Consider the following 20,976-nt stretch of genomic DNA (forward strand, 5'->3'; position numbering starts at 1 on the left):
GGCTTTTCCATTCAGTAAATCGCTCTGCCTGTACGTGGAATGTTAAGAATATATCGGGAATTTGGTATGAATTCCTCGAATCATGATAACCAAGAAACAAGCAGAAGAGAAGAGGAACCGATGAGGGTTACAGGGGGAAGCCTGCAACCAAAAGGCAGTTAGACATGTACGTAATCTATAATGACTTCTCCATACCGCTCTCCCGGTCATCTTCTGGTGAAGAAGGCGGCGACGACGACGGCCGCGACGCGGCTCGCCGCCCTCCGGACCGTCGGAGACGCGACGAAGGAGGCCAGCACGAGGCTCCAGCCGACGAGGAACAGCAGCAGGAAGAAGAGGAGGGGGACCTGGTCGAACAGCGGGTGCAGCTCCTCGCGATGATGAGTAGCGCTGCTGCTGAGGAGGCTGGCGGAGGAGAGGAAGAGAGTGGCCACTCCCACCTCTCTCAGGAACTCCGCCGCTCTGTCTCGGCGGTTCGCCGGCACCGCCGCCGGACTTCCTTTCCCCTCCATCCTCTTCTCTTTAATTCAGATCAGATCGTGCTGTTGTTGCTTGGGATATATAAGCGAAAAACGTCTCCGAGGAACACAAAACTATGGGCGACCGTCATCACGTGTTTTGCTGACAAATTTGGCCTGACGTCGAATTATCCAATTGTAGCATTGGATAATTCGACGTCGAATTATCCAACTTCATTATTTTAAAAAAAATCACTAAATTGTTATTAAAGTGCTAGCAATTTTAAAAATCGAAACTTGTATATTTTAAATTTTAAACTATAGCATTTAGATTTTTTTTAAAAAAAAAACATTTTAATATTTTCCGCCAAATGTAGCACAGATAAATGACCCCTCTGAGCTATCAAATGTGAGCCCACAAATAGAGTTGTTTACGAATTTAGAATAATATTTATTTTGTAAAAAACAAATATTCCATTTTCTTATAAGAAGAGACAAAAGATTATCAAATTTAATTATTTAAACATACGAACATAATATTTTGGTCAAAATACTTCAAGGAAGCTTCCCCTGTCGCTCTCCCTAATCCATTTGGGGTTTTTTTTTCCTTCTCCAATTATTTTGGTCAAAATTGTTGACTTTTTTTCCTTTTGGATCACTTTTCACTATTTGTCGGACTTATAATCTTACTACAAAAATATATATTAATATAATAAATTATACGGATGATGTTTCTCTTGGGAAAACACTTTTCATTGGGTTTTTTTTAATTCTTAGTTTTATAACAACAAAAAAATCCAATGCACGACACTGAAAAAAAAAACAAATGAATCAACTACCTTTAGGGGGGAAAAGAACAAATACTGCCCAAGACAATAAAAAACGAGTAGCAAATTGTTAGTTGCAAATTTAAGACTGGAGTCGATAAAATTATGAGCAATCTTGAGGAACCTTCCGTTACGATTAAATAGCAATTGCTCCCTGAACCAATGGCGATGATTCATCATACCTTGGCACCGTTCATCGCTGCCTCAGAATGGATATGATTCCCATTTTCCAAATGTTTCCCATTCGATTGTGTTCTTTGTCTCTGTTTGGGAAGTGGCACAAAAATGTTTAGAACAGAAATGAAATCCAGGAAAAGGCATGTAGAATTGCAATCACCATAGTTTCACAAAGTTCATTAGCAAATAGATGAAAAATTCATCAGTCGTGAGTTAAATTTCTCAAGAGGATGCTTGAAATTTCTCAGTTGTAAGTTAAGCTTCTCAAAAGGATGCTTGTAAACAATTTTTTTTTAAATCATCAATTACACTTGATGCATTTGTTGATTAAACTGTTAGTTTTGCAACATGTTATAAGAAAACAGTGTTTGGAGATATGAAGCAGCGTACCCTGTCAGCAGTCTCCGCAGAACTGCCATTTAATAATTTGAGAAGCTCTTCTTTAGATCGACCATCCTTTTCCTTCGTGTTTGATTGAAGCAACGGCAGAGACAAACTAGAACGATCTGGCATTTCTGTAGAGAAGCGGCGAATGATTTCTGATGTTCATCAACAATATGAGTCTCTCAACAACATGGTAGGTCAAGAAAAGGGTTCTTACCTGGTAGTTTTTTGTTGACAAAAAATACAACCAAATTCACAGAATACCTGCAGCCACCATGACTGGTCAAAATGCATCGAATGATAGAAGAAAAAGAGATTGTTAGCCAAGCACTAACCACGCAACAACAACATCGACTGTGTAATGCTTGCGCGAAGCTACAATGAGTAGACTTTGAACTACAGCAAGGGCCCATGCCAAGAGTTTAATGAGCCTGCAAAGAGTTGCATTCATGTAACATTGAAATGCATCAAAAAGTATACTTGCTCATCACACTTTAGGATTTTAATGTTTCTTTAATCAAAGAAATCATTGTCTATGAAGTGGCATACTTGTGTTTATAACAAATAAAAAAAGATTACCTTTTAGAACCATACTTCTGGTACGTGAGCACAAAGACCAATGTAAATATCATATGGGATGAGAATATAAGATCGCCACACCCATATATCATCCCTTGTGGAACTAAAAGGGGAAAAACTAGGTAAAGGAGCAAAAAAACAAGTAGACAACAAGATTGATTCTTATAAGAAGAGTTGTATACAGTTTAACAGGAGTACTTCAGATAAACTTTGTGGTGGTGGTAGTCTAGCAAGCTCTGATCCCTGCATGAGAAGTAAAATATGTCAAATCTATGATTGTTTCATTGTTACAATCCAAAAGTATACTCCATTTTTATCTGGAAAATCAGTGAAGGTTATTCAAATTCAATTTTAATTTATAGGATGCCTCTTGCAACTGGTTGCCATCTAGGCACTTTAATCCTATAAGGAACTATCAGCATTTAATAATGGTAAATACCTCACGACAGTGATAATTAGGTCCAGGAAGCTGAGTAGAATAGAAAGTAAGGATCCGGAGGATTTGTGATCCCTGAATCAAACATGCTTCACATTAAGTACAAATGACCAAGAAAGTTAGTTGACAAAGAATAAGTAGTAATGAGATTGATGACAGAGCCTACAACTAAAAATGCCAAAACTCTACGCCAGAGCAAGACAGTGTAGAAGCGTTTGCTGTGATAGACAAAGGGATGAAATGTCCACTGCAGCAAAACAAAATCACGCATCAAATCAGATATAATGCCTGCAGAAATAAACAGAAGAAATGAATATCCAGGATACTGAAGGACATTGGGGTAGCCAGGAAATCCAGAAAAAAAAAAAGAAAAGAAATTTCCACCAGGCCATGTGTCATAAAACAAGTTGAGCATTGACTAACAGCAAATCTTGCAGAAATACAAAGAACGAGGAATGAAAATGCCTGAGTGATTCAGGTGATTCGAGCATGGAACAATTGCAATTTAAAGGCTACTCAATGAAGTAACTTTCAGTAGGTAAAAACCAATGATAAGAAATCTCCAAATGAAAAGCTCAAATAGTTATGCTAAATTAAACTTGTGCTTTAAACATATCCAGTTATCATCAGATTATCATATACAGATGCAAGCTATCAGAAGCTTCAGAGCAAAGTGAAACAAAAAATACAGCAGGGATATAAACAAACCAGAAAGAAAGACAGAAAGATGAAGGTGAACAGGCTCTCACTCACGTAACCTCTTTCCTTCCCAAGCTCCTAAGAATAGCATGTAAAATTAATCCATCAATTTCTAGAGTAAATAAATAATTGTATATTGTAAGAAGATTTGACCATAATTAACAAAGCAGAAAAATGAACTAATACACTCACCGGAAGTACCATATACCCAAAATCCTGTAAGATTGGCCCAGGTCGATGTAGATAGTGAACACCTCGAGCAGCCAAACCATGCAAATACTAATAAAAGCCAAAATATGACGTGAGGATTTATTCAATCAAATATTAGATGAGTTGTATCTTTTTTACAAGCTAACAATGCATACCATAAACAATGAAAGCACCCAAGAATAGTTTAGGAGTTACTCAAGTAACCTATATCAAAGTAGCTATGGTGAGGATAGGAACTGTCATTTGTACTTTTATCATAATAAACAAAAACATTCATGCCCTTCACAGACAAGCAAGAAGAAAGTCCAAATACGGTCATGTCAAATTCCATGAATATTACTCAAGAATTCAAAAGAAACACTACATTTTTAGGTTTAACAAGATCTTGTGCCCAGAAATTATATTGCCTAATTAACATAGATTTGATAAAAGAAATTCTAAAATTGAAATACATTTAGATCTTTTCTACAGTTTATAGCTAAAAATAAGCACTCAAAATGTTAAAGATAATAAATCACTGCACCCTACAATCCATAAAATGAATCTTCAAAAATAAACAGAAAGAAGAGAAGCAAGAAACAGATGAAATCTCTGTTATGAATGCATAGAGCAAATAATCCATATTATTGGTAATGTCAATCACTGAGATCCTCTCAAGTGTTGTGTAGTGACCCATAGGCCACATGTGCAAGCCATTATTATTAAGATAGTGTTTACCTAAACAAATCATTACGAATATCCAGTCGTTGCATGGATGGACGAACACATACTAATGAATGAATTAGTCTCACTATTTCTCACTAAATAGATATAGGGTATGAAGACCAATGGTGCCTTGTGGACTCATATATTAGGTGCTTGAGAGTTCTACAAGTTGTACTCCATGGGGTATAGACATAAAAAAGGAAATGTGGGAGTTTGTATTTCTCATGGTCAAACATGTGGACACCATGAAAAGATGAAAATAGCTAGAGAGCCTTCACATCTCGTGAAATTAGTATTTCTCCTGCTTTTTCTATGAGCGTAGACCATGATCTTAGGTTAAACCATATTAAATTCAGTGTTTTCCTCTTTTTTTTTGCTTATGTTGCATTTGATTGTGCCTATGTTGCATTTGATTGTGCATCTTGCATGCCAACAAGAGATGTCAAAGTCATTTGATGCTAGCAAGAGCATTCATATGGAATGATAATCATTTGATGCTAGCAAAAGCATTCATATGGAATGATAACGGATTCAATGAAATATTTGATCGCACAAGTATTTTGCACTTGCCAAGTTTGAGAAACAATATGATCATTCTCATATTAGAGGGTCCAATAAGGCTGTTGGATGAGGAAGAGATGTTCATCAGTTGTAGAGGTGTATTTTGCGATGGCCCGTAAGGTCACATGCCAAATACATGCATGCAATCATTGTTTAGATAAGCACAATTTTTTTTAATGTTTATTTGAATTTCTTAAGGGCTAGATAAGATTGGTCCTTGGAAGAGTTGGAGAGAAAATGGAAGGTAAACTACCTTTTATTTTAGTTAGCCCCACATTTGGAGGAAGAACAAAAGGATGACAGTTCTTCATGTCTCTCTTGAAATTTGAATTTCCTCCTCCATTGACAGTTAAGTTAGGCCTTCCTCTGAACCATGTTAAATTCATGTCTTTCTTTTTCATTTCTTTTTTTCACATTTGATGTGCAAGCACCACATTGATTCTTCTTCGTTGCTCTTAATGTGTGGATCTTGTGTCCCCAATAAGAGCCATCATTGTCAAAATGTGAAGCTCCACTTGCAAATTGTAATTGTGATCTTATATTTCCTTTTTCTAGATTATGATAACATGGCACAAAAAGGCAATAATGATATAACAGATCGATTCTTCTCTAACAATGAAGAATAGTTGCTAAATTTCTAAGCCAAAATAAAAGTTCCAGTGATCAGGTATCGTGTTCGTACCTGAAACACGATCCCAGCGAGCAGAAGCCTCCACTTTTCCGCAAGAAGCTGAATCTCCATAGACGTCTCCATGGACACCCTCCTCCATAGCTGCAAGCATCACCACAACCAACTCATCACTCAGCCATAAAACAGACAAACCAGAAAAACCGCGGGGTCGCAAAAGAACCTTGGAGCCCTCTCGGGCAACGTTGATCGTCATGACTACCGAACGCAAGCGAGGTCACGCATTGCCAGTCTATCATCCATCCACTGCAATCCTGCACATCGCTTCGCCTTCCTCCTCCACCGTCCCCTCACCGCTAAATCCAATTCCCTATCAATCTCTTTGACGGATCACCCAAGAAAACGCCTGCCTCCTCCAAGAGCAGATCGTCCGAGTTAACGATGGCGACAGCGACGACGCGGATCCGGCGGGCAACGTTGGCGACGATGAAGCAAGCGGCGAAGGCAGGGCAGGGCCGTCGGGAGAGGACGAACCTCGATTCTCGTGGTTAACCATTAAATAAGTTAAATAAATATACACAGAAGACATTTTTCACTTTGACTCTTAATTTTTCTTAAATTTATCAGTTCTACACTTACGCCATACTTTTTTTATCCTTCTCAATTTAATTTGTTTAGGATTTGAAAGCTCCTAAATTTACTTTAATGATTAGTAAAAAATTTTTATAAGATCGAATCGTTTATTTCAAAATTAGTCAGTCGGGATTTTTCAATTGAATATATATCAATTTTTTAAAAAAATCAATTAAGATATTATCCTAAAATTTCGGATTAATGTGACAAAAATGCAGAACCCTCCTCTAAACATAAGCGACTAAATTTAGACGCGGCAAGTCTATGGGAAGTTAAATACTGTAACTCGAAGCGGTAAACTACAAATTTCAGAAAGTGCAAAAGGAGGAGAAAGACAAACTGCTTTTTTGAGATTTGACCGATCCGCGGCGCCTCGTGGTGTGGTTCGCTCCTGAACCGGCCCGGCGAGCCACTACGCGATTATAATTTTATAAACGGTAATTTACTGAACCATCGAATCCTAAACCCTAAATTAGCCTTTTACTAATATTAAAATCACAAATCATATTTTTTTTATTTACTAAATTGTACATCTTTTTCTATAATCAGAGTATCAAAATATATTTAAATTTTCAAAAAAAAACTACACTTTATGGGAGTTGAAAGAATTATTTCTTTATTGGGCAGATTTTTTTTTAGGTGGAAAGAATTTTAGGTGGCATATTTAGGTGGAAAGAATTTAGAGATTTTATCTCTACTTTGGTATGATAATCTACCACTTAAATACCAACTTGGTTATACTCATGAGAACAATTTGGGATGAAAATAAGATCGGAGAGAATATAGTTATACTTAAGTTATTTGGATCGAATTTGATAAATCTAAAACCATCAGTAAATTTTGATTAAAATTCGTCGATGCCCTTAATTGCATCTGAATCAACTCAAATCATGATCATTACATTTTATTTTCTCACCATACCCTCTTATTTTAATTTCACATCTTAGATAATTGTTAGGAGTTTTTAAAATTTATACAACTTTAAATAAATTTAATATAAACTCATTGTTGGACTTAATCATATCATATTCACTTAAACAATAATATTAATGTGTTTTCAAGACTCTCCTAACTCCAATTATATTCAAAAATTTAAAATCTAGATATTATATGACCATTAAAAAGTTTTGATCAAAATTCACTGATAACCTAAGCCACATTTGAATTAAGTCAAACTATGACAAATGCACTCCTAGTAGCCTTTTGAATCTTACCATACCTTCCAACCTTGGTTTCACACCCTAAATATATTGTTGTGAGTTTTCAAAATTTATATAACTTTGAGTACATTTGGCACAAACTCACTGTTACACTTAAGCATATTATATTCACTCAACAACAATACTAATGTGTTCTTGAAACTCTTTTAATTTTGACCATGTTTGAAATTTTAAATTCTGTACATTGTATGATCATTAACCAATATTTTTGGTCAAAATTTATTTATGGTCTTAGCCATATCAAAATAAATTCAAATTAGGACCAATGCACTCCTAGAAATCCCTTGGGTTTTATCATGCCCTTAAACATTAATTCCACGGCTTAGATAGCATGTCGTGAGTTTCTAAAATTTAAATAATTATATATAATTTTGATACAAATTCACTATTGGACTTAAGTATATCATATTTGCTCAATAACAACGATAATATGTTATTAGGTATCCCCGGGGCAATGGTGCAATAGGACATCCGGGTTGTTCAGGGACCCGCGGTTCGATCCCCAGCTACGGCGTACAATTTTCCTCCAAATAGGATGCTGGGCATCTGATTGGCCGCCATATGCGCTCCCGATTTACCCTGGTGGTCGGTGGGAAACTTCTCCTAGGATTATCATTTTAGGACTCTTCTACTGTAACCATATTCAAAATTTTAAAATCTAGACATTATACGACCATTAGTGAATTTTAGTCAAAACTCACTAATGATATTAATTACATCTGAATCAACCCAAACTAGGGCCAATATATTCCTATAATTTCTTGAGTCTTTTCATGCCCTCCAATCATTGTTTCACACCTTAGATAGATTGTTATGAGTTTCTAAAATTTATATAATTTTGAATAAATTTGGTATAAATTCATTATTGAACTTAGATATGTCATATTCACATAATAACAATAACATATGTTTTTGAAACTCTCTTGATTATGACTGTGCCCAAAATTTTAAATCCAGACATTATATGACCATCAATAAATTTTGACTCAAACTCATTAATGACCTTAGCCTCATCTAAATCAACTCAAACTAAGTCCAATGCACTTCTAGTAACCTCATGAGTTTCAACCTGCCCTCTAATCTTGGTTCACATCCTAAATAAACTATTGCAAGTTTTTAAAATATATACAACTTTGGATAAATTTAACATTAATTCACTATTGGATGTAGTCATGTCATATTCATTCATCACAAAATGTATCCCTAAAATGTATCCCTAAGATTCTCTAACTATAACCCATCCAAAATTTTAAAATTCAAATATTGTATTTCATTAATGAATTTTAACCTTAGCCACATCAAAATTAACTCAAAATAGGACTAATGCACTCATAGGAGCCTTTGAATCTCATCATGTCCAAAATTCAAGATTTTAGAGTTTGAGCAAAACTCATTAATAGGCATATGTTATCCATAATTTAAAATTTCGAGTATGGTTAAAATCAAGGAAATTTTAGGAACATATTCATATTTTATTGAGTAAATATGATAAGTGTATGTTTGATAGTGAGTTTATGTTAAAATTACACTAAGTTATCTAAATTTTATAAACCTATAATATATTATCTTGGCTGTGTAATTAAATTTAAGGGATGATAAGACTCATAAAATTTGAGGGCATGATAAGGTCAAATTTGAATAACTATTTAGTAGTTAGTTGCTTACCTTAATTATTTTACATTTCAACAGCACAAAATTTGAGCTTTCTTGTTTATAGCTTTGAGATAGGAGCTTTGACAGGGACTATATTGATACGATGGGAAAATTTGAAGGGGGTAAATTGAAGATTGCTAATTTGGATTCCGCACGAACCCACGTTCTCATCCCTGTCGCCATGCTTTTATTTACCACGTCGGCACTTCTATTTTATTTACCACGTCAGTTTTTTTATAAATCCGACACGTGGACTGAATCGGAAAAAAACACTGCCATCCAACGGTCTATTCAGTCGACCGTTGGACGGCGAATTTGAACAATATAAAAAAAGCGCGGCGGCGGCGTCAGCTGACAGAAAAAAAGAACATCCGTCTTTTCCTTTTACTTTTTATCGGCCAAATCAATATTTAAAAAATAAAAATGTAATAAATATTTGGGAAAAAAATCAAAAATGTTTTTTTGAAACAATTAACACTTGACAAATCCATTTACGGTGTTAATAATCAACGACGAGATCAACGCACATTCCTCGTTGACTTAAATGGCAAAGAAATTAATGGCACCTCGACAAATACGTCTTTGTGTTCATTAACCTTTCTTTTTAAATTTTGTTATTAATTTCCAACCAATAGGGAAGCAGCAGGATCTATATCCACACCCATCGTCTTGTACTTGTTCGTCCCAAGCTGTCATTTTCTCATAAGAAGCATCTAATTTTTACTATATTTGTTTAAGCTCATTGTTTTTTTTTAATTAAATCACGGCAGCTGAAAAGCTCCGGCGTTATTCTCCCAAGAAGTAGTTGCTTTTTTTTGTTTTGTAATTCAAACCTCCAACGTCACGATGAACGAAAGAGACGTAGCGCAACGGGCGAGGAGGAGCACGGTGCAATAAAAGCCTTCTCAATCGCCTCAGTGGCGAAAAAGTCGGGAAATTTAAGAGGCCAAGGCGCTGCTTGTGTTTCCATGTTCATGTGACATGGCGAGCATCAGTAATCATCTCCTCGACCGACCTAGTCTTTTTTAACGGCGACGGCAGCTCTGCAGGATTGGGGAGAGGAGGTGGTGGTGGTGGCCATGGCGGACGGTGTGGAGGAGGAGGAGGAGAAGAAGTGTTGTGAGGGAGAAGAGAGCAGCAGGGATGAGGTGGAGACGGGAGGGGACTTATTCAGCGAGGAAGAAGGCTGCGACAGCAGCTGCAGTAGATCCAGCCTCGGGACCTCGTCCTCGGCGGAGCAGACGGCGCCGCCGCCGGTGGGTTGGCCGCTGAAACAGAGCTCTGTTTCAGGCTTGGAGATTGACGATGAAATCAAGAAGGCTTGTGAAGGGGATGATGACGACGGATTGCTCGGAGATTTGAAGCCCAAGTGTTCAGGTAATTTTGTATGGAATTCATTTGATTTGGAGAAAAAAAACACTTGAAATTGAAGCTCTGATTGCGGAAAAGATGGATTTTTTTTCAGAGATGGAGATGATGAAAGAGAGATTTGCCAAATTGCTGCTTGGAGAAGACATGTCTGGTTGTGGCAAAGGAGTGTGCACGGCACTGGCGATCTCTAATGCCATCACCAACCTCTGTGGTAATCATTTATATTATTCTTAATTTGCAAAGCTTTTATATTAATCTTGTTGTTGGAATTACTACTTTCTCAGCCACAGCCTTTGGGCAACTGTGGAAGTTGGAGCCTCTTGCTCCTGAGAAGAAGACAATGTGGAGAAGGGAGATGGAGTGGCTTCTGTGTGTCAGTGATCACATAGTAGAAATGATTCCATCTTGGCAAACGTTTCCTGATGGAACCAAGCTCGAGGTTTTGTTTTCTGGAACATGCCTTTTTGTGTGTCAGTTAAATTTGTTTTCTTACACTCGTTAATTCTCAGGTCATGACCTGTAGACCTCGATCTGATCTATACATCAATCTCCCAGCTCTAAGGAAGCTGGACAACATGCTACTTGTAAGATTCCACATGTTTTAATCTCAAAGAATTTTTTTTTTTGAGGAGATTTTGGTGATCATCTTCGTTAATCTGCGCAGGAAGTGCTTGATAGTTTCAATGAAACAGAGTTCTGGTACGTCGATCAAGGTATCCTCGCGCCGGACTCCGACGGTAGCGGCGGCTCCGCCTCCTTTCGCACCCTTCACCGGCGAGAAGACAAGTGGTGGCTCCCCGTTCCCCGACTTCCCACTGTCGGCCTCCAAGAGCATACCAGGAAAGCCCTGCACCACAAGCGCGAATCCACGAGCCAGATCTTGAAGGCCGCCATGGCCATCAACAGCAACACCTTGTCGGAGATGGAAGTCCCCGAGCCTTACCTCGCCTCACTCCCCAAGGTATCGATCTCCTCTCCGTCGATCACAAAATTGGATTTTTAGCACGAACAAGTGACCGAAATCCGATTTGAGCTCGCAGAGCGGCAGAGCGAGTTTAGGCGATCTGTTGTATCGCTTTGTCACTTCCGATCAGTTCACGCCGGAATGCCTGCTCGATTGCCTGGATTTGTCGTCGGAGCATCAGGTTCTCGAGGTCGCGAATCGAGTTGAGGCGTCGATCTACATCTGGCGAAGAAGGACATCCGCTAAACCTCACCTCGCCGAGCGAGCTGAAACGCTTTTGATCTGCCTGAAGCAGAGATTTCCCAACCTTTCTCAAACCGCGCTCGACACCAGCAAAATCCAGTTCAACAAGGTACCTCCTCCGCTCCTCACTGTACATGAACTTCTAAATTACAGTAACCATGAACAATCTTGAATTTTTTTTTTAGGACATCGGGAAGTCGATCTTGGAGAGCTATTCGAGGGTTTTGGAGAGCCTCGCGTTCAACATCGTGGCTCGAATCGACGATCTGTTGCACGTGGATGAATACTGCAGGCATGCAGATCAGAACTCTTCTTCCGTTCTTCCTCCTGCGCTTGGAATTATGTCGCAGAAGAAGAAGGCGGCAGCAGTGGCAGTGCCAATCTCAGGCACCGTTCCTTACATGGCTGCTTACGGCACACCGCTGATGAGCTCGTCGAAGGGGGAGAGATCTCCTTTGGTGTACAATAAGAAGCACAGTAATCGTGGATTTGGAGTGAAGAAGGTGTTGACGAGTTATCTCAGCAGCGAGCTGCAGAAGAGTAAAGTCTCTGGTGATGAAGTAGATTCATCATCTTCCTGATTTCTTGGTCTGAAATATGGTATATGACAATTTCATACAATTGCTGATAAACTGAAGAACATAATTAGAGTTTGTAGTTTGTATTATTATTATTATTAGCAGAATTTTACTGGTTAAGCTATTTGAGCATATGCTTAGATTAAATAATTTTAACTAAATTAATAAATACTTTTTTAATATAGAAGGTTTTGTATTTTTAAAAAAATTAATTTATTTTAATATATTGGAATCGACAATACAGTGGGTGCTCTTCTAATTTTTGCGTTGCTCCCCGAACCGGACCTGTGAGTGCCGGTCCAATCAGTGATATAAATATAATTGCGTGTTTGTTCTAGGAAATGTGGGACCGCGTGACGGTGTCACTCTTTTGATCCCCGTTGACGTCTTCGTTTCCATCGAGCAGATCTCGGAACCAGGTTCCTCCACATCTCTCGATCCGTTCTCGAGTTCTGTAGCAATTCATTCGGATTCGGTGTTCGAATCCGTTTCTGATCGCCGATTCCTTTGTTTGATCATCGACTTCGATCGCGATTCCTCGGAACCTGATCTGGTCGGTGGTTAGGGCGGCGGAGATGGCGAACCGAATGGACCACGAGTACGATTACCTCTTCAAAATCGTCCTGATCGGGGATTCCGGCGTCGGGAAGTCCAACATCCTCTCCAGGTTCACCCGCAACGAGTTCTCATTGGATTCCAAGTCCACCATCGGCGTCGAGTTCGCTACCAAGACCCTTCAGGCAAGATCACTTCAATTCCTAGCCGTGATATAGATCTTCCTTTTGTCCTGTTCGTGGAATATTGGGGCATTACATAGAGCTAGATCCAATAGCAACAACCTGTAATCAAGTTCATACAGGATTTTTTTCCCCCCATCAATCTCATTTGTTAATATCTATAACACCTCCAATTTGTATGATGCCTGGAATTTCATTGTGTGAATAAACCCTCGGCCCCTTGGGCAGCCCAACTAGCGGCCCAATTGGCGGCCCAATCGGCGATCCCTTGGGCGGCCCAACTAACGGCCCCTTGGCGACCCCTATGTCGTCAATCGACGACCCTCGGCCGTGTCGTTACTCGCTAGGACTTTCCACCCCTGGCCAGTGGATTTTTGCCTCCTCCAGGATTCGAACTCTAGACCTCCAGGATTCATAAACTCTAGTACTTATCCTGGAGGTCTAGAGTTCGAATCCTGGGGGAGACAAAAATCCACTGGCCAGGGGTGGAAAGTCCTAGTGAGTAACGGCACGGCCGAGGGTCGTCGATTGACGACATAGGGGTCGCCAGGGGGCCGGGGTTTGGGCCGCCCAAGGGACCGGCCGTTGGGCCGCTGGTTTGGGCCGCCCAAGGGGCTGAGGGGCCGGGTCGTTACATGTATGATGCCTGGAATTTCATTGTGTGAATAAACTCTCCGTTTAGGACCTATAACATGATTGTCCAATTGATGCTCATCATTCTTTTTTTTTTAGATGTGTTTTTAGAACATTATTAATGTGAATGTTGTAGATTAATGTTTCTCGGTTTTGCAAACTACCTCCCATAAGAATAGATTCACTAGAGGCAGATGGTCCTAAAGCTATACCTCATATATGCCAAGCTAAAAACTTAAAATTTATTTAAAATATGAATCAAATGATAATGGAATGTTCAATGTTCATCTTTAGCCAACAAAAATGTACCTAGCTGACAAAAAAGGCATCTGCATTTTTCACCCTCACATAGCTATTTACAATGGCTAGACTCCGCTGCATAAATTAGTTCAATTGGTCAACTCTGTTCCTATAGCTGCCAAAATAGTGAACTTGAATTGCTCTGAAAGAGAGGAAGAACGAAAGCAAACACATGAGAAAAAGGATCACCAAGGCTCGAAAGCTTAACAGGTGGGTGATTGGTGGTACCTAAACAAGCCAACATTAGGAATCAACTTAAACAAACATGACCTTTGTTTCTTCAGTTGGACATTTAGCTTATGGTTTATGGAGCATTACCTTCATGAACCACTGTTCCTGGGAAATCTTAATTATGTGTCTTATGAAAGAGTCTCTTACTTTGTTATTGAATTTGAGCATCTGTAGTAGACATGTAGCTGCTGTTTGTGTCATGCAGAATGGTAAAATACCTAAACCATGATTTCATTATGTTGCCCATTTTTTCACTTTATAGTAAATTCAACTGCTACCTTCTCAACTCTTCAGTCAGTGAGACGAGAGAAGTAAAAAAAGACAGAAGGGAGTCTGGAAGGGTAAAAACATCTTTCCATTACTTGGAATTTGAAGGGGAATAAAGGGAAAAAAGGGTTTTTAGGGTAGACAACGTGAACTAAAGGAAGGGGAAAGTTCTTTTACTACTTAGGCACATTATAATTTCTGTAGAGATCTTCAAATTATATATATTTTTCGTAGGTCATGAGATCGATCGTGTGAGACCGTTGAGTAATGAATTCCATTTTTTATTGAAAAAGGATAGATAAAATATTAGAGGGTTCATGTGAATAACTATTTCATACTCCATGAAATAAAGTTTTTTTTTTCTTTCAAATTTTACTTAACTTCTGGGTTTGTATCAGATCAATAACCGAAATGAAATGAACAGGTTGAAGGGAAGACAGTCAAGGCGCAGATTTGGGACACAGCAGGTCAAGAAAGGTACCGTGCCATCACCAGCGCATACTACCGGGGTGCGGTGGGAGCACTTCTCGTCTACGATATAACGAAGAAGCAAACCTTCGACAATATGCAGAGGTGGCTACACGAACTCAGAGACCACGCAGATTCCAACATTGTCGTCATGATGGCTGGTAATAAGTCAGATTTGACGCATCTAAGAGCAGTTTCAGAAAGCGAAGGACAGGAATACGCCGAGAAGGAAGGGCTGTCTTTCTTGGAGACTTCAGCACTAGGATCGCAAAACATCGAGAAGGCGTTTCAAACGATTCTAACAGAGATCTATCACATAATAAACAAGAAGGCACTTGCGGCCCAGGAGGCAACAAGGAATACTGCACCCCCTAGTCAAGGCACAACCATCAACGTGACTGATTCTTCTGCTGGAAGCTCAAACACTTTCTGTTGCTCGAGCTAGATAGATGATCACCTTCTTGAAGAAAGCTTAAACAGTGTGTGTTCTGAGGGGTTTTAGGATTAATCGCAAATACTTGTAGATTATTTTTTTCCTCTCTCTAAATTTAGTGTGGCTAATTAGTGCTTAGAAATTAGATTTCCTTTGCTAATGATGTGTGCAAATTCTGGATTTTAGTTTACCACTTAATTTTTGCTTCGGTGTGTTTTATTCACATGGACTTAGCATTTTTGTAATATTTACCAATTAATTATAGTTAGGATATTCATTAAAGTAATAAATTAATTGGAAAGGTAAGCCATTATTCATAATATAAATCCATTTTGTCCTTGTTTTTCCTATTCCTTTTAATAATAATTTATATTTTGAAAATGAAGATTGTAGCCTGTCGGAAGTCGAACAGTTGATCTTGTATCTCACGCCGTCCCCCGACATCGCTCGCAGTGTCTTCGGCCCTTTTCGTGCAAAAAGAATAATAGGAGGAAGGGCAATCAATGCCCGTGTCGAATTCCGAGAAAGGAACAGAGATCGGTAGGGATTTCAGCTGGACGAATAGATTTCGGCGATAAAAGATGCAAGGAGGAAGGCGATCGATTGGCTGAACTCCGTTGCTTAGGTTAGATCCACTGAGAGTGCGGTGAGAAAGGATCGAGGGTTGCTTGGCAGGGTGAATGTGATGAAGGTTGTGGTGGGAAGCCCTGGGACATGGAGTGGGTTGCTGCTGAGGACCGGGCAATGCGCCTTTGCGGGGACTTCCATTGGGGTTATGGTATCCGCATTAGGGTTCTCCAACTACACTGCCTTCTGGTACGGACTCGATCTTTACGATTTCTTTCCAGATCTGGTGTTACTGCATGATTGTTGTGCTCCATATTTGCTGCATTTTTTTTTTGTTTTGTGCCTGACATTGAAAATGGCGTGCTATAGCTGAAGAATATCTTCTCAGAAAGCTGTAGGATTAAACTTTCGTCGTTTTGCATTTTATGTCATAGTTGATCTATCGACCGATTGATGCTCCATCCTACGCGAAAGTACCCTTTTTTGCCTTAAAAAAGTAAAAATCTACTGCATATTTTAAGAAAACTCGAGAGGTGTGACGGCATCAGGAATGGCCATGATAATGTGTGAGTATTCCTCCTAAGAGTTTTGGATGCCTCGCCCGATGATTCACTCAAAGAACCCCTATTTCCTCTCACATGTCTTGAGAAAATTCTCAGATAAGATCCAGTCTTTTTTATAACAATTAACCTTTAATGTGCTCGATGGCCTCTGTTAAGGGGCAGATGCTAACCTTCTTTGACTGTCTATCCTGCAATGTTGGCTTTCCCTTAATGGTGTCAATGCCAACTTTGTTTCCCTCGTTTTGCATTAACAACACAGTTTTGTAATATACGTTATCATGCATGTTATTTTTCACATGAACGTCACTTTATGATCTAATTGTGTGCTAGGTGAGGAACATAAGCACTGGTTAATGATACTAAGTATAATTTCTTGAAATGCTGGAACCGAAGAGTAATCAATAGTCTCAAGCAGTTTAAGAGTAGTACTATGAGATAATTCTTACCCAGGTAATATCCCCAAAAAACAGATTCTTTTTTCTTGCCATTCTTCATCCCTGCAAAACTTAATCTAACAGAATAAAAGCCACCTGAAGATCATAAATAGAATTTGAGATCTTAATCAAACCGTTTTTTTTTCTTTGCAATCTGAAATTTGTTGGAATGTAATTGCTTCTCAGATCAGAATTCCAAGTGGTATATTGCAATTCCTCCTTGATGTCTTATGTGTACATCATGGATACTACATATTAAAGAGAATCCAGATAAGATTAAAGATCATATTTCTCACACTATAATATGTTTTTATATTCTTGTCATCCTATGGAGGATATACTGTTCTAAATTTAGTTTAACTACTCTAATTGATCATGAGTTAGAGAATGCACCTTTTTTATATTTGGAAATGGATTGATTTTAAACAATTTAAGGTAATTCTAACAGCAACTTGTTTTAATATTTCTACAAAACTAAGCTTATCTGACAATAGTTGAATTTAAAGAGCATTAAATCCAAAAGCCTTTCATAGAGTGAAAGACCAAAAGATCATTCCATGTCACAAAGCTTGTTTGGCATATGTTATTACTAATCTCCATTATGATGTTTTTCCCTCTGAATCTGTACTGATCCTTTGGATGCCTTTTTCTGACTCAGCTACTTAATTGCTTCTATGGGGCTGCAAGTTTTGTGGAGTTTTGGACTTGCATGCCTTGATGCATATGCCCTAAAGATCAAAAGAGATCTCCATAGCCCAGTTTTAGTTAGCTTATTCATGGTCGGTGACTGGGTAAGTACTTAATTCTGTTATCTTTTAAAAAAGAGCCAATGCTATCCATGTTATCCCTGTTTGTAAGTCTGATTTTATTAGTTGATCATGGTTAAAGCTTTTGACATAATGTTCTCTTATTGTGGTGATCAGTTTCTTTATATGGCACCCTTGATCCTCAATGTAAATCTTCAAGGCTTCACATGCATATCTAGCTTTAATTGACAAAATTCATTAAATCTGTAATCTTGTATTTTCCAGGTAACAGCTACTTTATCACTTGCAGCTGCTTGCTCCTCAGCTGGGGTCATAGTCTTATTCGCTAGAGATGTGCACTTCTGCAGAACAATTCCTCATTTTTCATGTGGCAGGTTTGAGATTTCCATCGTATTTGCATTTGTTACATGGCTGTTGATTTCCATGTCTTCGTTGGTGACATTTTGGCTCCTGGCATCAATATAAATTGCACCTGTACGCTTTTCTTTACTTAAAAATGAGAAGCCAAAATCTTATGTAATCATTTAGTCTCTGATTTGAGTTTTAGCACGGTGTACGAGTATCTGAAAGCTTTTATGAATGTTGAAATGCAAAACTCTGTTCCATGTTGCATGGCATCTCTTTCTTAATAAAGATTGTAAAGGAAAATGGATGATGAATATGCACTTGAATTATGTAGTAGCTTATCCGTCAACAACTTTTTATAGAAAAACCCTTTATCCTGTCAAATATTAAGCTGATACAACACTGAATAAAAATATGAACTCCTTGGATCAACACTGAATAAAGTCATTCACCAAACCAACAGTAGTAGCATTTCAGATTTTTAATTCTGCTATCCTATTTAACGCATGAGCTAGGACTAGGAACAACAGGACTCTTAGAACATAGGAGAAACAGGGATCACATTTTTCATATTCATGACCAAAAAATTTGCAAATTAAACTTAAAACTCCCTACCTGGTATTAAATTTGGCAAACCACTTCATGCCTGCAGCAATGCTACCGAGGAGACTAAGGTGCTGCAGAATTAGGGCGTGCTCTAGGTGAAGGAAAGTTGGAATTTGATGACAGAGGCTGACTGGAGTCGCCAGCAGCTAACCGGGCATAAGGAACTGAAAGCTTGTTCTTAGACACTAAACGCCCACTTTTCTTGTATCTGATAATTGCCCTGTAGGCTATTGGAAGGAGACCCTCCATTCTGAGTGAATGATGGATGAACTCAACTGTTAAAGTAGAGGTTCAAGTGTTGCTTGGTTATAGCATTCTTTGAAGCAACGTTTGGTTGAGACAAATTAAGTGAGATTGCATTTAAAAGGATGTGGAGCTTGAGTGTGGATGATGAGTGGTTAGTGGTATATGGTAGCCTGTTAAATAACAGAAAATAAACAATTAGTTCTGGAATAATTTACAGATTTTACTATATTGGCCTTCAACTCTCACTGAGATTTTTAGATGTCATAGACCTATTATTTATTAGTAGCATAAAGAAAAGTGTAACCAAAAAAATGAAGTTATGAAACTTATGGACCTGAGACTTGAATAACTCTAAGAAAGCATTAATAAGTGTAGTTCTAAAAACAATAAATGAGAGGAAATAGTTGGGATGATATAGACGACCAATATATTTATAGCAGTTAAATTTGTTAAGTAGAAGATATAAGGAGATAAAAATAATAATAATAATCAACTACCTTCTGTTTGATCTTTCCTCACCCACAACATCATTTGACAAATTGCTACATTCAGTAGGAGTTAGGTGCAAGGAACGTATTGATGATGATCATAATGATGAATGTTCAAATTAAAGGTAACAGGATGATGGCAAGCTTGTTTCTTGCTGAAGATAATGCTTTCCCCCTCTCTCCGGTGGAAACAAACTTTGACAAGAATGCATGGATTGATGTGAAAGATTTTTAAAAAAATTAAAAACTTTTCTTGTTTTACTCTTGGACAAATGTTTCATGTATTCGTTTTATATAAAAAATATTGGCTGCTTATGCTCTACGTGTTTCCTGGGTGTCATTTATTCATTTATTTAAACAGATAAATCCTTGATAGAAACGTTGGCTTTCTCTTCTAGAAATTGGACAGAGGGACACACACCGGTCTTTGAGGCGTGCTATCCGGTGGGTTATCTAGGGAGAAAAAGATACAAAGAAATTCAAATAGCCAAATTTGGGATGAAATTGGCATCGATCATTGAGATCTCATTTCTTCTTCACTGGTTATTCAATACACGATAATAAGAAGATTAAGTCTTGAACATTCGATCAAATTGTAAAGCCACCAACCTATTTCAAAACTTCAAAGATTGCTTTGGGTAGACTTGCCAAGCCAAGTAGTGCCTTAGAGACTTGTAGCTGCTGACTTGCTCAGCTGTTCGTTGGAGAGATTGACCATGACCATTGAATTTTTGCACAGTACACTAGACTATTAAGTTAAGCTCTGAGCAGATGAAACAAATGCTTTAATCCTCGGCTGAGGTTAGACGTTGATGGAGAAATACAAAAACATATTAATGTGTCTATTTCTCCGTCAAAGGTAAGAAGCAAATATAATGGTGGCTTTTGACAACATGAATTGAAGATTCGGGATATTCTCGCATTAACTAGTTTCTTCTATTGGCCAGTATCATCTGAATTGACAATGGGTGACTAGAGTTTCAGATGGATTAGATCGTAATCACATATTTAAATTTGATACTAATGAATGATTAATTAATTAAGATATGGAGGAAGTCTCATGGCATTTGTCTTGTCTTTATATGTTTGGAAGTTGGAATAGAACTGTAGTTTACTCGCACTGGAAACTTGTCATAAGAAATTCAATGGCGACAATAATAATGCGACAAAAAAAAGGGTCTAAAATGAGCCTCCTTTAATATCCAAGTAAGTTGTAAAATCTTAGCAAACAGTAAAAAAAATTAGCAATTAGTATTTGTAACTGGTTTCTCTTCCAAAATCATGATAAGGGTTATGATCCTATCACTATTTGCAGAAAGAAAGAAATCATTTTAGCTTTGATTTGGTTCTTCTCAGATATATATCATTATCGAATTCTCAGTTAGGACTCGGAGCTAAGATCATTAATTTCCCCTGTTCAAGAGCATATATATGGAAGTGATTAGCATCTTTGGATGGCCACACCTCACCCAAAGTTCATTGGGCTCAAAGGGTCATTACTTGCTTATACCAAATGAAACCGGTTGACGGCCAGGTTGATGAGCGAGTCAGACCCAATTGCTCGG

General features: G+C 38.2%; 4 protein-coding genes across 5 annotated transcripts; 3 read left to right on the forward strand and 1 right to left on the reverse strand.

Annotated features, from left to right (window-relative positions):
• Positions 1-1,314: 1,314 nt before the first annotated feature.
• On the reverse strand, positions 1,315-6,159 carry LOC141834860 (phosphatidylinositol:ceramide inositolphosphotransferase-like). The gene is made up of 12 exons (XM_074722241.1): positions 5,888-6,159; positions 5,719-5,808; positions 3,753-3,839; positions 3,570-3,638; positions 3,028-3,108; positions 2,865-2,936; positions 2,608-2,668; positions 2,426-2,528; positions 2,182-2,277; positions 2,064-2,110; positions 1,853-1,977; positions 1,315-1,548 (listed from the first exon to the last, which is right to left on the reverse strand). The coding sequence occupies exons 1-12, from the start codon at positions 5,918-5,920 to the stop codon at positions 1,462-1,464; spliced, it is 951 nt and encodes a 316-aa protein (XP_074578342.1). The 5' UTR covers positions 5,921-6,159; the 3' UTR covers positions 1,315-1,461.
• On the forward strand, positions 6,106-12,329 carry LOC141834464 (rop guanine nucleotide exchange factor 7-like). Its single transcript, XM_074721794.1, has 8 exons — positions 6,106-6,211; positions 10,212-10,547; positions 10,636-10,752; positions 10,826-10,980; positions 11,051-11,125; positions 11,206-11,502; positions 11,582-11,857; positions 11,934-12,329. Exons 1-8 carry the CDS (start codon positions 6,106-6,108, stop codon positions 12,327-12,329), a joined length of 1,758 nt encoding a protein of 585 aa, XP_074577895.1.
• A 371-nt stretch (positions 12,330-12,700) lies between these two features.
• On the forward strand, positions 12,701-15,618 carry LOC141834547 (ras-related protein Rab2BV-like). Its single transcript, XM_074721861.1, has 2 exons — positions 12,701-13,066; positions 14,919-15,618. The coding sequence occupies exons 1-2, from the start codon at positions 12,902-12,904 to the stop codon at positions 15,405-15,407; spliced, it is 654 nt and encodes a 217-aa protein (XP_074577962.1). The 5' UTR covers positions 12,701-12,901; the 3' UTR covers positions 15,408-15,618.
• A 224-nt stretch (positions 15,619-15,842) lies between these two features.
• On the forward strand, positions 15,843-18,801 carry LOC141835336 (CASP-like protein 5B3). Of its 2 annotated transcripts, XM_074722784.1 has the most exons (4): positions 15,843-16,211; positions 17,618-17,750; positions 17,991-18,100; positions 18,724-18,801. In XM_074722784.1, the coding sequence occupies exons 1-4, from the start codon at positions 16,081-16,083 to the stop codon at positions 18,758-18,760; spliced, it is 411 nt and encodes a 136-aa protein (XP_074578885.1). In that variant the 5' UTR covers positions 15,843-16,080; the 3' UTR covers positions 18,761-18,801. The 2 variants fall into 2 exon arrangements, with proteins under 2 accessions (XP_074578885.1, XP_074578884.1); XM_074722783.1 differs by lacking the exon at positions 18,724-18,801 and having other exon boundaries at positions 17,991-18,325.
• The last annotated feature ends 2,175 nt before the right edge of the window (positions 18,802-20,976 follow it).

This window comes from Curcuma longa, chromosome 9 (assembly GCF_044706935.1).
Source record: "Curcuma longa cultivar G26 ecotype Majalengka, Jawa Barat chromosome 9, ITB_CL_G26_1.1, whole genome shotgun sequence".
Lineage (NCBI taxonomy): Eukaryota > Viridiplantae > Streptophyta > Magnoliopsida > Zingiberales > Zingiberaceae > Curcuma > Curcuma longa.